At 39.9% G+C, this 17337-nt stretch overlaps 1 protein-coding gene across 1 annotated transcript; it reads right to left on the reverse strand.

Annotated features, from left to right (window-relative positions):
- Positions 1-7954: 7954 nt before the first annotated feature.
- Positions 7955-8929, reverse strand: LOC138162238 (olfactory receptor 5V1-like). Its single transcript, XM_069089272.1, has one exon. It carries the CDS (start codon positions 8927-8929, stop codon positions 7955-7957), a length of 975 nt encoding a protein of 324 aa, XP_068945373.1.
- Between the last annotated feature and the right edge of the window lie 8408 nt (positions 8930-17337).

Here is a 17337-nt window from a genome sequence, read left to right on the forward strand (position 1 = left end):
TAATCAAAGTTATCCCATTTTATATCTAACAAGGCTATCTTTTATTTATTCAAAAATTCTTTTCTTATCTATAAATATGAAAGGTAATATGTTCCATCTTGTTCTCAGTTATTTATAATATATCCCTTTATGTTTAGGACATGTATCCATTTTTACCTATCTTGGTAAATGGTGTAAGATATTGGTCTATACTTAATTTCTGCCAGACTGCTTCCAGTTTTCCCAAAAAATTTTACCAAATAGTAAATTCTTGTCCCCAAAGCTTAAATTTTTCATTTATCAAACAAAAATTTTTTATAATCAGCATTAGTCTTTCAAACCTAATTTGTTTTATGGTCATATCAGTCTTATATTTTCTTAATTTCCATTTCTGCTAGATTTATTGTGCTATGTGACACATACATATTTCCTACAATTGTTAGATTACTTTTTTGCATCTGTTCTCTATCTTGTTTACCTTTATGAATTTAGATGCTCTATAGCACTATGTGCAGAAGGACTCGATGGTGACAATAATTTCATCTGATGCATAGTAAATTTTGTACCCATGTCCCATTTTCATTCTCTGTGTAGTTTTACTTTAGATGTGTTATTTATATGCAACAAATTGCTGGGCCTTGTTTTCTTATCCATTCTCCCATTGTCTTCCTTTATATTGGATTTTAAAATTCAGGTACATTTATGGTTATAATTGTTGAATTTACATCTTCTCCTATTTATTTCTTTTCTCTTGATTTTTGTCTCCTTCCAATTAATATTTTGTCCCTAAGATTAATTTTGCTTTTAGTAATTTGATGCTTTCCTGTTTCTATAAGCTTTCCCTCTCACTTCTGATTATCACCTCCTCAAAGTTCCTTGAATTGACCTAAATTGTTTATTTCTCTTTCTTTGTCAATACCTCCCCAGATCTTTAACCTTCCCCTTTCCTCAACCAGATAATGTGTTATTTGAAATCTTGCCTTCCCACTCCAGCACCACAGCCAACATTTTAGCTTAAATAATATACTTTTGTGGTGCTTTGTATAAGAAGTTTTCATTTATGATGTCCTCAGTATTCCTACCCTTTTCTGAATTGCATTGTGTCATGTATGGGATTTGAATATATATATATATATATACATAATATATGTTATACACACACAAATATAACACATTTACATAAATACCTTGTGGGGAAGGAGAGAAAGAGAGAAAACAAGAGTAAGATTTAAGTGAGATAATGGATATAAAGTGTTTTGCTCACCTTAAAAGTATATACACAATGTACATATACATATATTAATTATTATCATCATCATTATTATTGCTATTAGCCTACAGTTGCCAAGGCTAACTGTGGTGATGATTTCATTCCCTTCCATTACAATCCCCCTTAGCTCAAGCAATATTTAAAAGAATGTGTCAGTAAATATTAACAACAGGATTCTCCGGGAAAAAAAATTATGCCTACTTTAAAATTTAATGTTACTTGTTTTAACCTTTGACAGCAATGGAAGTGTATAAAACAACTTCACGTTACTTGTAATTCAAGTTAGTTATTACCAAATTAACTTTACTGAGGTATAAATTTCACAGAAATTTTCCTGTTTTTCCCTGTAGTTTTATGCTGACTTCATTGTTGTTATTCAGTCATTTTAGTTGTAACTGGTTTTTCATTATCCCATTTGGGGTTGTCTTGGCAAAGATACTGGAGTACTTTGCCATTTTCTTCTTTAATGCATTTTACAGATGAAGAAACTAGGGCAAATAGTGACTTGCCCAGGGTCACACAGCTAGTAAATATCTGAGGTCAGATTTAAAATCAGGTGTTCCTGACTATAGGCCCAGTGTTTTATCCACTGGGCCACCTAATTGGCAATGAATTCCTTGGAAACATCAAGTCTGCAGCAAAAGCTAATTTTCAAAACCATTCAACGTTTGATGATGATGGTTGAGTATGCCCTTAGCTCAAAAAATCATAATGACACTTTTTTTTTCCTCTCTTCTTGTTTTGACTTGATGGGTATGCACTAGTCACCTAGCCATCCAGCTATCTACTCCAGGTCAATCTTATCATCTGTTTGCCACATGCATAACTTCTCATTTCCCAAACCAATTCCTTTCCACGTCTTTTTCCCTAGCTACAACTTACCTATAAATGTCTTCCCTTGAAAGAATGTAAGCTCCTTGAGGGCAGGAACTGTATCTCCTTTTATATTTGTCTCCAGGACTAAGCAAAATGGATGTATGTACTTGCTAAATACTTTTTTTCCTTCCTTCTTTCCTTCCTTCCTTCCTTCCTTCCCTCCCACTTTTTCTACCTTATTCAACTTATCCAATCATGTTCACCTGTGTCCTGTTTCTGGCTTTTCCTGTTTTGACCTATTACCTCATTGCCAGTCTTGACCCTTTGTTGGTGCCATAAGGTATTGTATGGCTCATGGAGAGTCCTTAGTTCTGTAGATGACATAGTGCCTGCCAACTGGTAGGAAGGCAGTTGTATGGCATAATTTAAAATATATTTTATTGTAATTATACTAGGATAAAAAAAATCATCTGAAAGTGTCATGTAAGAAGTCAAACTCTAGCAAGCATATTAACAACCTATGTTAATTTCCCAGATGAAAGAGAAGTACAGAAATGGTGCTCATTAGAAGACTTGATATTATAGAACTATAATAGTATGAAATGTGTAATGTTTTAGACATATACTTCCCCAAAATGTAAATATCACAGGACAGTGTGATAGGCATCAAAAGCCGCAGTTAGTCACCCTCAACCTCAGTACTTTTTTTTTTATCAAATGCGTTATTAACTTCTAGTTTACATTATTCACGTCTGCAAGATTTTGAGTTACAAATTTTCTCCCCATTTTCTGCCAATCCACTACCCCAAAATAGCGATCCCACTGGATATCCCCTCCTCCAATCTGCTCTCTCCTATATCTTCTCCCTTATGCCCTCCAACTTTCCAGTAGGGCATGGTGGATCTCTATGCCCCAGTGTCTGTATATCTTATTTCCCATTTACATGTAAAATAATATTGATAATAGTATATATATATATGTATATATATTAAACCTTTTTTAAACATTTGATTTTAAAACTTTGAATTCCAGATTCATTCCCGTCCTCCCTTGTCACCCACCCTTACTGGGAAGATAAGCAATTCAATACAGGTTGTACATGTGTAGTATGCAAAACATTTCCATAGTAGATATATTGTAAAAGACTGACTATATTTCCCTCCCTCCTATCCCACCTCCCACTTGTTCTATTCTCTACTTTGATCCTGTCCTTTTTCAAAAGTGGGTGCTTCCAACTTCCCTCCCCCACCAGCCTGCCCTCTCTTCCATCATCCCACCTCTCATCCCCTTCACCCCTTTCACCACCTCTCCTGTAGGGTGAGATACCATTTTTAGTGTGTATGTCATTCCTTCCCCAAGCCAAATTCAATGAGAATAAGGTTGACCCATTCCCTTTTGACTTCCTGTTCTTCCCCTCCTTTGTAACCATTTTCTCTTACCTCTTCTATATGAGATAGTTTACCCCAATCTGTCTCTCCCTATCTCTTCTCATTATATTCCTCTCTCACCTCTTAATTTCACCTTTCAAGTATCATCTCTTCCCATTAAACTGGTCCTGTGCCCTCTATCTATGTATACCTGTACACATATATACACACATTCACATATGTATTCATATGCCCATATATCCTCCTATATAAACATGTATATGTGTGTATATATATATATATATTTATTTCTATTTCCTTCAATTATTCTCATACTGAAAAAAGTTTCATAAGTTACAATTATCATTTTTCCATGTAGGAATGTAAATAGTTCAACTTTGATAAGTTCCTTATGATTTCTTTTCCCTGTTTACCTTTTCATGCTTCTCTTGCTTCTTGTATCTGAATGTCAAATTTTCTATTCAATTCTGTTTTTTTCATCAAGAATGCTTGAAAGTTCTCTATTCCACTGAATTACTATATTTTCCTCTGAAACATGATACTCAGTTTTGCTGGGTAGGTGATTCTTGGTTTTAATCCCAGCTCCTTTGACCTCCAGAATATCATATTCCAAGCCCTTTGATCCCTCAGTGTAGAAGCTGCCAGATCCTGTGTTATCCTGATTGTGTTTCCACAGTATTCAAATTGCTTCTTTCTGGCTGCTTGTAATATTTTCTCTTTGATCTTGGAATTCTGGAACCTGGCTATAATATTCCTAGGAATTTTCTTTTTGGGATCTTTTTCAGGAGGTGATCAGTGGATTCTTTCAACCTCATTTTGCCCTCTGGTTCTAAAACATCGGGGCAGTTTTCTTTGAGAATTTCTTGAAGGATGATTTCTAGGTTCTTTATTTTTTTGATCATGGCTTTCCAGTGGTCCAATAATTTTAAAATGATCTCTCCTGGATCTATTTTCCAGGTCAGTGGTTTTCCCAGTGAGATATTTCACATTGCCTTCTATTTTTTTCATGTGTTTAGATCTGTTTAATAGTATCTTGATTTCTCATAAAGTCACTAGCTTCCATTTTCTGCAGTCTAATTCTGAAGGAATGATTCTCTTCAGTGAGCTTTTGAGATTCTTTTTCCATCTGGCAAATTAAACTTTTTAAGGCATTCTTTTCATTGACTTTTTGAACCTCTTTTGCCATTTGAGTTAGTCTATTTTTTAAGGTGTTATTTTCTTTAGTCAGGTTGTTGACTCTCATTTCATAATATTCTTGCATCATTCTCATTTCTCTTCCCAATTTTTCTTCCACTTATCTTATTTGGTTTTCAAAATCCTTTTTAAGCTCCTCTATGATCTGTAACCAGCTTGTATTTTTCTTGGAAGCTTTTGGTGCAGGAGTTCTGACTTCACTGTCTTCCTCCTTTTCCATGCTTTGATCCTTTTTTGTCCCCAAAATAGGAGTCTGGATTCCTCTGTTTGCTTTGCTTCCCTCATTTACTCATGTTGCCACTCAATTACTTGACTTTGGGGCTTTTTGCCACAGTAGGACTCTGCTACCAGACAGGAGAGCTTCATACCAAATGCTGGAATTTTCTCAGCTGCTGGAGGTATTAGTTGGGTGCCCTCTCTGAAGCCTCCACATGCTCTGGCAATCTGGTCACACTCCCCAGGACCCCCACCCTAGACTGCAATCCAGATCTGCAGGCCAGGAGCTGAAGCTGCCACGTGGAGGCAGCTGCACAGCCGCAGCACCTCAGCAGCTTTTCCCTCCAGGGGATAAAGGCCAACGCACTCCCAAACTACTAGATCCAAAAGTCCACACTGCACTGACCTCTCACTTTGTCCTTAGCATCTATGTGTTGATAATTCTGGAAACTGCCACAGCTGCTAGTGATCTGAAGTCCCTCCAGCCAGCGGCTGGTCAGGCTCTCCCTGGGGCTAAAACCTCTGGCTCAGGAGGGGCTGGGGTCGGCTCCCAGAGCGCTGGCTGGCTGCTCCCTGATGGCCTGCTGGGCTGTCCTCAGTGGGAGGTTAGCTTCTCTGTGTCATTTTGTGGGTTCTGTAGCTCCAAAGTTTGTTCAGAGTCACCTTTTACATGAATTGGAGGCAGTGGGAGCTGGAGCTGCAGGGAAGTCCTGTTTCTACTCTGCCATCTTGACTCTGCCCCCCTCAACCTCAGTACTTTTAAAAAATTAATTTAAAATTTGTTATTGGGTAATTATAATTATTTAAACCATTCCACTTTTCAAAAATTCTAATTATTAAGACAATCCCCTTTTTCCTTCAACACATCAAGATTAAAGTTGCTTCTTTATTAATGACTGACTATGTACCAGGCAGTATGCTAAGGGCTGGACATATCACAAGAAAGGCAAAAACAAAGTATATCCCAGTCTTTGCTCTCAAGAAGCTTCTACTTGAAGTTCATAATCATGTACTGTTGCATAAACCTCTAGGTTTGTAGCCCTTCAACTCTTTTCTGTTATTCCCACCATAGGAATCATTCATATAGGAAGATATATATTGATCTAGACTGGGGGTTTTTAACCACTTTATGTGGCATGGAACCCTCTGGCAGTCTGATGAAGCCTATAGACCCCCTTCTTAGTTAGTTAATAAAAATTTGATTAAGCACTTAGAATGTGTCTTCTGCTAGGTGTTGGGAATATAAAGAAAGTTTTACCAAGGATACAAAGAAATACAGTCCCTGATCCCAGGGACCTTAAAGTCTAATGAGGGACACAACATGGAAACAACTATTCATAAACAAACTATAAACAGGATGAATTGGAAATAATTTTTTAAAAATGGAACTAGAATGAAGGGAGATTGGGGAAGGCTTCTTGCAGAAGATAGGATTTTAGGTAGCCCGTGATGGGATCCAGGGAAGGCAGGAAGTAGAAATCCAGGTGGGAAAGTATTCCAAACAAGGGATATCTTTGACCGGTGAAAATGCTGGGAATTGGGAGATAGAGTGTTTTTCCCAAGGAATCAAAAGAGATCCAGTAACACTGCACCCAGAGTAGATGATGGAATGTAAGACGCAAGAAGATTAAAAGTGCCATCTACAAGACATTGGGGGTGGGGAGTTGGAAAAAAAAAGAAATTTACATGATAGGTATTTAAAAGGAATAGCAAGTTGTACATGACAGAAGTGAAGTTTCATGTGCAATCATCTTTTTAAAAAATACTTTATGGACATGCTTGTTTTTATTTCAAAATTAAAAATAAATATAACAAAACAAACGAAAAAGACTGGAGCTGAGCAGGAGCAGGTTATGAAGGGCTTTGAATAACACGTTTTATATTTGATCATTGAGATGATAGGGAACCACTGGAGTTTGTTGAGTATGGGAGTGAGGGGGTCAGACCTGTGCTTTAGGAAGATCACTTTGACATTTGAGTGAAGGATGGACTGGAGTAGAGAGAGGCCAATCAGCAGACTTTGCAGTAGTCCAGGAATAAGATGGTACGGGTCTGGTATCAGTAAGGTGGCAGAGTCAGAGGAGAAAAGGAACATATGCAAAAAATGTTATGATGGTATCATCTTTAGCAACAGACTGGCAACCAGAATGAGGAATTATGAATGACACCTAGATTGTGATACTGGGTGACTAGGATGATAGGGGTACCCTCAATAGTAAAGAGCATTTAGGGAGAAGAGGAGGGGAGAACAGGGTTCAGTTTTGGACATGTGCAGTTTAGGATATCTACTGGATATCAGATTTAAGATGTCCAAGAAACACTTGGAAATATAACACTGGAGGTCAGCAGAGATATTTAGTGCCAGATAAATAGATTTGAGCATCATTGGCAGAAAGATGATAATTGAATCCATGGAAGCTGATGCAATCACCAAGTGAAATAATATAGTGAGAAAAGAGAAGACAGTCCAGGATAGAACCCTGTGGGGCACCCAAGGTTAGTGAGCATGACCTAAATAATAACCAAAAAAAAGAGACTGAAAAGGAGCGATCACCTAGGTAGAAGGAGTACTAGGAAAGGATAGTGTCAGGAAAACCTAGAAAGAAGAAAGTTTTGAGGAGAAGAGGGTAATCAACAATGGCAAGGGATGCAGACAAGGACTGAGAAAAGGCAATTAGATTCAGCATTTAGGGGATCATGGATAACTTTAGAGTGAGTAGTTTCAATGGAATGATGAGATCAGAAGGCAGATTCTAGAGAATTTAGAGTAAAAAGAAAGGAAATGGAGGCATGGATTTTGCATGGCCTTCTCAAGCAGTTTAGTCACAAAGGAGAGATAAGAGATGAAAGTCATAGAATTATAGAAGATTTTTTGCAGATGAATATAAAAGGGAATGTTTGTTGGCAATAAGGTAGCAACCAGTAGATAGGTGGAGATTAGAGATAAAAATGGAGAATGGAAAGAATAAAGAGCACTGTGTTCTGGTGGAGAATTAATTTTTAAATTCATCAAATACATAGGATTACAGAGGAAACCAATTACATTAAAAGGTTATTAAATTTTTTTTAAACCAAGTTCATGGACTCCAGGCTAAGGACTGATTTGAACACTGAAATCATTGGGTAAAATATTCCCTTCACATAGTTTCCTCAAGGCACCTTTGACTTCCTTGTTTCTCAGGCTGTAGATGATGGGATTTAACATGGGGGTGACAATACAGAAGAGGACAGAGGCCAGGATGACCACATCCAGAGAATAGCCTGAGCTGGGCTGATCATAGTTGAAGTTTATGGTTCCATAGTAGATGAGCACCACAGTGAGGTGAGAGGCACAGGTGGAGAAGGCTTTTTTCCGCCCTTGAGCAGACTGGATTTTCAAGATGGCAGAGATAATGAGCATGTAGGATACAGCAGTGAAGATGCAGGTTGTCATACCAAATGTGGCACTGGATACATAGACTGCAACTGCATTGACTGAAATATCTGAGCAAGACAGCTTCAGGAGTAGGGGGATGTCACAGAGAAAATGGCTGATCTGGTTAGGACCACACAAAGTGAGTGTTGCCGTGAGCCCTGTGTGTGTCAGAGAATTCACTAACCCACACAACCAGGACCCAGCTGCCAAGTAGGCACAAACCCTGTTGCTCATGAGTACTGGGTAACGTAATGGATGGCAAATGGCTATAAATCTGTCATAAGCCATAGCAGCCAACAGGACACACTCAGAGCCTGCAAAAGTAACAAGGAAGAAGACCTGAGACAGGCAGCCTTCATAGGTAATGGTCTTCTTCTCTCGGAAAAAGTTCACCAGCATGATGGGGACAGTGGTGGAAGTGTAGCAGATGTCCAGGAAGGACAGGTTGCTGAGGAAATAATACATAGGAGTATGAAGAACAGGGTTGATTCTGATGGCTGTTAATATGAGAAGGTTTCCCAGGAGAGTTACCAGGTATACAACCAAGAATATCAGGAAGAACAATCCCTGCAGCTCTGGGTGGTTGGAGAACCCCAGGAAGATGAATTCAGTGACAACTGTTTGGTTTCTCCTGTCTTTAATATCCTTCATGGCTGAAATGAAAATAGAGGATGTCATTGTTTAGGGGAAGAGAGAGTAGACTCCCTTCCTGTCCCTCAACCCCCTTCACTACACTATTGACAACAGAAATTATTGGGATGTACTTAACCCAGAACATAGAGAGCCCAGGAAGTACATAGATGGAAAATACATACTCATAAGAAGACACCCACCCAAGGGAGGAACCTTGGCTTGACTAGAATTCTCAACTCATGGATTTGAAGTTCTCCCTTCTTCACCGATATTCACTGACCACTCTGCACTGAGTTTAGTGATTGACTGACTGCTAGTTTATACAAAGGTTCTACTGATATGACATTCTTTCAGTCATATAAATAAAACATTTAGCAAATGCCTTCTATGTGCCAAGTATTGTGCTAAGCGCTGGGGATACAAATACAAAAAAAGACAGTGCAATGATACTGCTTTCTTTCTTGACCACAAGTTCACAGAGCTAGTAAGTGTCCAAAGTCAAATTTGAGGTCCAGGCCACCTGACTGCCTTAGGCAGGTCACATCCTCCCAGGGCTCCCTAGATGGGGCCCCAAAGGGATATGAATACCTGGTGGGCATTTTGGGGGCCAACACACACAGTTGTCATTACGATATCATGTCCTCCATATATCCCTTACCAAGGAGATCTCCAGTCTCTCCAACTCATTTTCATAGGGAGAACTGTGGCAAACACTCTAGGGGATGGTGAAAAGGAGGCACAAGACTGAGGAAAGGGCATCTAGGGTGGAATAATCATGAGAGCAGAAAGTAGGGCAGGTAAGCACAGAGAGCAATCAAGGAAGTGAATTAATTACAAACTTTGCCTCCTTGATAACTTTTGGCTATAATTGACTCTGTCTGCCTGTATAAGGTCAAACTGGAATGGGGTGTTTTTTTTTAACAAGCACACGATATGAAGTTCATCTCTTCAAAGTAGTCACCTTGAGAATCTTTAGGTTTATATTTTATGTATTTATATTTTGAGGCACCTAGGTGGTATAATGGATAGAGTACTGGGCCTGACACCAGGAAGACCTGAATTCAAATTGGGGATCAGAAGCTTCTTAGCTACGTGACCCTGGGCAAGTCACTTAACCTCTAACTCAATTTCTTAAATTTTAAAATTGGAATAATAATAGCACTTACCTGGCAGGGTTTTTGTGAGAATCTGGTGAGATATAATTTGTAAAGCCCTTAGCTCAGAGGCTGGAGTAAAGTAGATACTTAATATAAACATGTTTCCTCCCTTCTTCCAATAATGCTGCCTTATTCAAAATTTTTAGGAACCTTCTCTTTAGGAATAGCCTCCTAAGCCTCCAGCATTGCTTTGGAGTATCCTCCATGGAGACAAATCTTCATTCTTAAGGGTGCATTTGGTTTGGGAGAATAACCATTGATTATTCATAACCTATAGGGGATCAAGTTGGGCTATAAAAGAATGAGATTGATTTTCTTGTTTGGCTCTCCACTCAGATTTCAATTTTAGAGTTGGTAATGAGGTATGGGCCAGCTTCATCAGGTTCTCCAGGAAAGGGAAGGAATGATCCTGATCACATTATATATAGAGAGTGGTTCCAGATATTTACTTTTAGCAATGCTTCTAGAAGCCCAAATTTAGAACCTGAAGAGAACTGGAGATCTGCTAGTCTAATTCCTTCATTTTGTGGAGGAAAAAATTGGTACCCCAGAGAGGTTAAGTAATTTGCCCAAGGTTACACAGCTAGGAAGCATCAGATCTCAACCCAGATCCTCTCACATCACGGTCAGGCCCTTTTTCAATACTCCATGCTGTTTCTCCAAGCCTTGGCTTAAGAGCTATCACATTGTCTTAGGTCTCCTCCCTTTATAACCACTCCTGTGTCCTTTACAGACCTCTGAAGGTCTCTTCTCTACTCTCTCTCCCTTGAAAATCTCATTTAGTGCTTTGACTTCAATTATGTCAATCTATACAAGTGACTCTGAAACCTCTCTCTGGAGTCCTGAATCTACAATGCTGTCTCTTCAAAGAAATGTAAGAGGGAACAATAGATTAAGAATGCAAATATACTGGGGAGAAAAGACATTCTGGAAAAAAGAAACAAAAACTAATAACATTAAGAGATCTATATACAGGATACAGGAATTGCATGTGAGTAAAACACATTGATCTTGAAAACAAGATTTGAAGAGACAATTGAAGGATCATAGGCCACCCTGACAAACACGACAAGTTAAAAAATCTAAACACCATTATGCAAAAAATAACATTCCTAGAACTTTTGATACAGAAAACAAAGCACCAATTGAAAGAATTCATAGATTACTTCTAGAAAAACAAATAAACAAAACCCAATAACAATCCCTAGTCTTCAAACTCCAAGATGCAAGATGGATAAAATTCACAATTACAATGACAAGCAACAAATTATACAAGCCACCAAGAGAAATACCTACAAATAAAAAGGAAAGGAAATTCAGATAGCCTTTAGTGTAAACTTTACTTTGCTTCTCATCCTTCATAGCCCATCATTGATATACTCTTTATTCCATGTCCCTTCCTAGGGGACACAGATCTCCATTCTATGTCCCCCTCTGAAGGATTTTTCAGAAGCAGTATCTATGTTTGTTTGATCCTTTCTCTCAGTCCTGTTGGTCTGGGGGCATTGGTTAGGGTTTGTTGTTGCCCAAACTCTGAGCCCTGTGATTATGGATGGTCTGTGGGGCAACAACACGATTACTTTGTTCAGGGGAAGGAGAAGAAGGAGAGAGAGCCAGGCTCAAGGTCATGGCAGAGAGGGGAGGGAATCAGTACAATAAAATTTGATCATTAAACCTAATAATTCTGGAATCTTGAACCAAATGGGTAGTAGGAAAAAGTTTTAGAGTGAAAGAAATGGAGAGGTAAGAGAAGAGGCATAAAGTACATTGGAAACCTTAGTGCTGTTGTTATAATCACAGACAAGATAAAATGGATGAAGAATGCCTATTGTCCAACTTAGGATATGAATCTGATCAGACATCCCATAGAGTTTTCAGTAGTACATATAACTAGGACAGGCAAAATAAGTGGACTATGAACTGTGTTGAGTTGAGAAGGTAGAGTAGAGTGGGTTCAACTGTGTTCAGGTAATTGTGAAGTAATTCTAATGACCTCAAGCTTCCTATAACAGCAAAATCCCAGCTTTTCAATACAGACATTGTACTAGTGTTGCTGTATGGCAGGGATCACTGGATCACCCCTGCTTCCAAAAAACTCAAGATAGTCATCACCCTGAGTGCAATTGAGAAGTGCATGGTAAGCAGGCTTCAACATATAACCAATGAGGAACTGTATTTTTTTTTTAAAGAATACCTGTGAACATCATCATCAAAGAATTTTTTTTTTGTCAGAAAGAAAAGATGGTCAAGGCATGTGGGAAGAATGAGGGATGAGAGGTGGACAGTCAAAGTGCCCCAAAGGTACCTGCTTTCAGATGTAGGGAGAAAAGGAGGACAGCTTCTTACGGAGTAGGTAGACTCAGGCTTTCAGCATGACATAGACATGAACAGCACAGAATGAGCGGGCATGGATGGATTGCAATGCAAACTCATGGAAGGCAGTCCGAAAACCATGGGATCAGAAAAACATTAGACTATCACACCCTCCCCATTCTTTTTCTGAAGTCTGTGTCTTTCAGGCCACTCTCTCAAGTTTCTCAGTGACTCACTCTGTCAGGATCTCTCTCTCCTTCCTCACACCTACTGTCAATCTCAGGGACTTATTGACGACTTCTCTAACAACCTGACCTTCTTTTCAGCTTTAGACCCATAAGGTCACCTGGAAGACCTCAACAACCCTGGAACTGTGCCAAATATAATATCCAGAATTTTGAAATTCTACCATGACCTCTCTCCTCACTTTCCATCTCTCTTCTGACACTCACAGTGAATCTATCCTTTGCCCTTTTCACGGTCTATAGGCCCTTGACAGATCTCCATTCTCCCAATCCAACACATTCTCTATGGTTTTGTTTTTATTATGTACAACCTTGACTAGATGGCCTGCCAGTTGAAGTTTTCACTAGTTACTTTCCTCCACTCCCTTACAACCTTCATCTTCATTACTAACCACCTATAATACCTCATCCCCATTTAACCCTCACCATCTGACTTCACTGCTTCTCCTCCAGGGCTTCTGAGTGTCAGTGGAGAAAGTCACTTAACCTGATGATTTCAGCCACTGAAAGCCTGGGTTACACTCCCTGCTTCTTTACAGCCCCTCTGCTCTACCTCATTCACTTCATATATTAGTCCCCACAGCATCAGCTCCAACTTCTTTCCTCCTTCTGACCTTCATTCTCACAGATGATGATTCTGCCACTTGCTGGGTGTGTTATAGTGGGGATTCTTTGTGTGTAGTGGGTTGTAGAAGAGGGCCACTGAGGTCCCCTACAGCACACACATTCTGCAATTCTGCCTCCTCTTCACCAAGATTTGAGGACATCAGATGCAGCCTTCAGACAACTATACTCTCACTTTCTTTAAAACTTCTCAGCATCCCCACTCAGTTTTTTCTACTTTTGTCTTCTCTCAGGATAAGAGACATCCCCTACTGTAACAAAGGCTAATTCTTCCGCCTGGATTTTTGAACCTGTATTTACTCCCTCCTTCAGGACCTCACTACAGCAACAATTCTCTCTTTCATGCACCATCAATCTTTGCTCCCACTTTGTGTGTGGACATGCCCAGGTCTTCCCAATTCTAAAACTTAAAAACAAGCAAACAAAAAAACAAGTTTGCTTAATCTTATTAAGCTGCCATGATGAAATTTTTCTTATTACTAAACTTCCCCCAGATGCCTCCACTTTCTCCCAAGCCAATCCTCTCCTCAACCCTAGTACTAGGCTTCCATCCTTGTCTCTCCATTGAGACCATCCCCTCAAGGACCATCAGTGACTCTTGTTTTCAGATGATTTGGCTTTTGTTTTTCAGTCCTCATCCTCTTTGAATTCTCCACTGCTTTTAACTCCCTCTCTCCCTCCTGTTGGATACCATTGGATATACTTCTTTGGTTTTATAGCCAAGACAGCCAGGTGTCACAGTGAAAAGTGTGACAGGCCTGTAGTCAGGAAGATCTGAGTTCAAATCCAGCCTCAGACACTAACTAGCTGTGTGACCCTGGTCAAGTTACTTTCCCTTTATTTGCCTCATTTTTTTTTGCTGAGGATGAAATGAGATAATAATTATAAAGTGATTAGAACAGTGCCTGGCACTGTATAAATGTATGACTATATAAATGTTATCAACTATGATTATTTTAGTTATCACATTCTCTTAGAATTCCTGCCTTTCTAAACACTCCTTCTGTGGCCTTTATAGACCTCTGAACAAGGTTATTTCTGAAGGGCTTGTTCTTGGCCCACTCTTCACTTTCTCCCTTGAAAATATCATTCAGTCCAATGGATTCAACTATGTCTGTGCAAGTGAGTCTGGAAGGTTTATATGCAGCCTTGACTTTCCATCTAAGCTCCAGGTGTAATTCTAAAAGATGCATCCTTTTATGATTCTAACTCATCTGGCTAGTACCTCATCTCTCTTCTCTCCTTCACTGCTACAGTTTTTGGAAAAGTTGCTTTTGTACATGATTCCACTTTAAGACTTTTCCAAGACTTCACTACTTGGACATAACACCTTCATTTCCAACACTACATGTCCCAAACCAATCACTCCTTTTTTCCAAATGAGGAAACTGAGGCCGAAACCAAGCTCCTTGTCCAAGATCACACAGGTAGGAATAGGCCAGGCTCAGATTCAAACACAATCAGAGGAACATGCTGTGGATCAGACGTTTTAGAGTGAGTGGAGGCAGGAGGTAGTGGGAGGAGCCCTTGACTTGACCTTGACACAGAAGACTTGGATTCTAATCTTCCACCTAAGGATCAGGTGACCTTGTAAGAATCATCTTTAACCCTTTGGGTCTGAGTTTCCTCATGTGTAAAATAATGTGGATGTTGGATGAGGTGATGTCTGAGGTTCTTTCCAATTAGAATACTTCTTTGGTTCTTTGGGGTGCCCTTGTTAAGGGGCTTGTTCTCTTTTCTTAAATATACCTGTAGCTCACACTGTCATTTAGAGACAATAAATTGCCTCCAGGCTAAGAGGGGTCTCCTGCTGAGGTCTGGGCAGTTGGGGCAGGTCTGAAGGCTTGGGTAGGGAAGTAGACCAGGGCAGGTCTACACACAAGGAAGATGTTCACCAACAAACATGTGGCTGGAGCTTGTGGTTTAATGGAATTATTGATGCCAGGGGTAGACTCAGGGAACAGCAGACAGTAACTGTATTTGTTTAATCTTCTATTCTCTCTCAGCTGTGTTGGGAAACAAATCCTGTCCATTCCCCTTTGAAACCTCTCTCAAATCTGTCTTTCCATTCTCCCTGCTGTTCCCATAGTTCCCAGGGACCCTCATCACCAAGTGCCTGCGTGTACTACTGCAGCAGTCTCCCTCCCCCTGTTGTCTGCTCCCTCCAAAGCAGCCTTCATGCTGGGCAACCTCATCTTTTTAATGCACTGATCATTCTTCTCTACCATCCACAACAGTAATACAATGGTATTTTGCTGAATTAACTTTTTTTTCAAATAAATTGTCCAGAATTTTTTGTAAAATTTTACATAAGATCTGCTGAAGATCAATTTGATGAACCTCATTACTCCTTGGTTTCACCTGTGTTGAGAACATTGTTTTGCCCATGGATTCCCTAGGATAAAGAATTAAATTATTTTAGGAATCTCAGAAAAAATTAAGAAGTTTCATATAAATAAAAAAAAATGACTTACCTCTTGTTTTGGAATTTTCTCCTTAAAAAAACAAAGAAAGAAAATAGGTGAATGAAACGATGGAAAACACAAAGGAGAGGTTCTGGCTTCTTGAATGGGAAGAAAATTTATTTCGTGAGCCAAAAACTGAAAAGCTCCTGCTTTAGTCTTGAGAACAGAGATGAAATCAGCTTCTGTCAGTGAGCTGCTGCCCCAGTGCCTGGCAGTGAGAGAACTTGGGCTTGTCAGGTCTTCTCTGCTGGCTGCTCTAAGTTCTTGCCTCCCCTCAGGGGTGACTCCTGTGTGAGATCAGGGACATCAGCTTGAAGAGTTCGTTACAACCCAGGCTCTTTCCGGTTAACCTGGTCAATCCCTAGAGGGCAGAGCAGGCTTTAGTCCCTGAGGTTATTTTCTTGAGTCTCTGGACTAGCTCCTCTTTAATGGCCTGAGCAATGAGGCTTTCCTTTTCCCCAGGGTCAGAGGCTCACAGAATGTTTGAACTTGAAGGAAACCCTGAAAATTATCTCTTTGAAGCCTTTCTGGACTTACTTCCTTGTCCACATTTCTGATCGTCCCTTACTATATTATTCTGGCATTTTAAACTTCAATTCACTAAAGATTTATTAAGCTCCTACTGTCTATACCACACTGCACTAGGCACTGATGAAGTCCCTGACTTCAAGGACCTTACAGTCCTGTCTGTACAGATACCCACAACACCTGGCGTTCTCTTTCACCAGTGAACTCCCATGACTGCTACCTCTAGGTTGGAGGCATATCATTAGTGCTCAACATTGTTCAACATGTTCAGCATCCTGATTGGTCAACATTCACTCAAAATCAGAGTTCATGATCCTTTCTTGATGCATTTCTTTTATCATCAGCAAAGGACATGTAATTCAACAACACAGCAATGTAAGCGACCAAAGAGTCTCCTCAGATAAATCAGGGGACACTCAGGGCATATACAGGAGTGTAAATGTATGAGCAGATAGGTAAGGCACGCGAACGGGCAGAGAAGACACAAGAGGAGCATCTGTGGATGGAGCAGACATAGGAAGAAAAAATGGTACATCTGACGGGGCTGCTGGCTCCTGTGAGATGCCCCTGATATCCTCTGCTGATGTCTCTGGGAAGGCTGCTTTATTGACTGAGCTGGGGGATTAACTGCTTGGTTTTAGGCCTCTTCATGCCCTCGTTGCCCTATCTCTTCCCGCTGTGAGAAAGTTATTTCTTGGAGCCCTAGCCCCACTGGCTATTTAGGCCACAGCAACCAAGAAGCAAGCAGACACCCTCAGGCTTAGATTGTAAGTCTTTTAACATAATTGTTTCTGCCTCAGGCTGCCTCTCTGTGAGTTCAACCAACTTTCTGACTTGGAATGAGAAAGTATCTTTCAATTCCTTTCCCTGTTCTAGATGGCAATTATACTCCATGAATATCTTATGAGGGCAAGACTGAAAAAGGCCTGGGTAGAGCTGGTTTTGCCTTATATATATCTCACACACACACACACACACACACACACACACACACACACAGTCCCTGGTTTCAGTTCCAGGGCAGAGAGGACAGCTGTACTTTGCAGCCACCAGAGGGACTACAGGGAATAAGATCATTTGTGGGAGAGTGTGTC

The sequence above is a fragment of the Petaurus breviceps genome, unplaced genomic scaffold, assembly GCF_028583685.1.
Source record: "Petaurus breviceps papuanus isolate PSGF00001 unplaced genomic scaffold, PetGlider_PUasm1.0 186, whole genome shotgun sequence".
Lineage (NCBI taxonomy): Eukaryota > Metazoa > Chordata > Mammalia > Diprotodontia > Petauridae > Petaurus > Petaurus breviceps.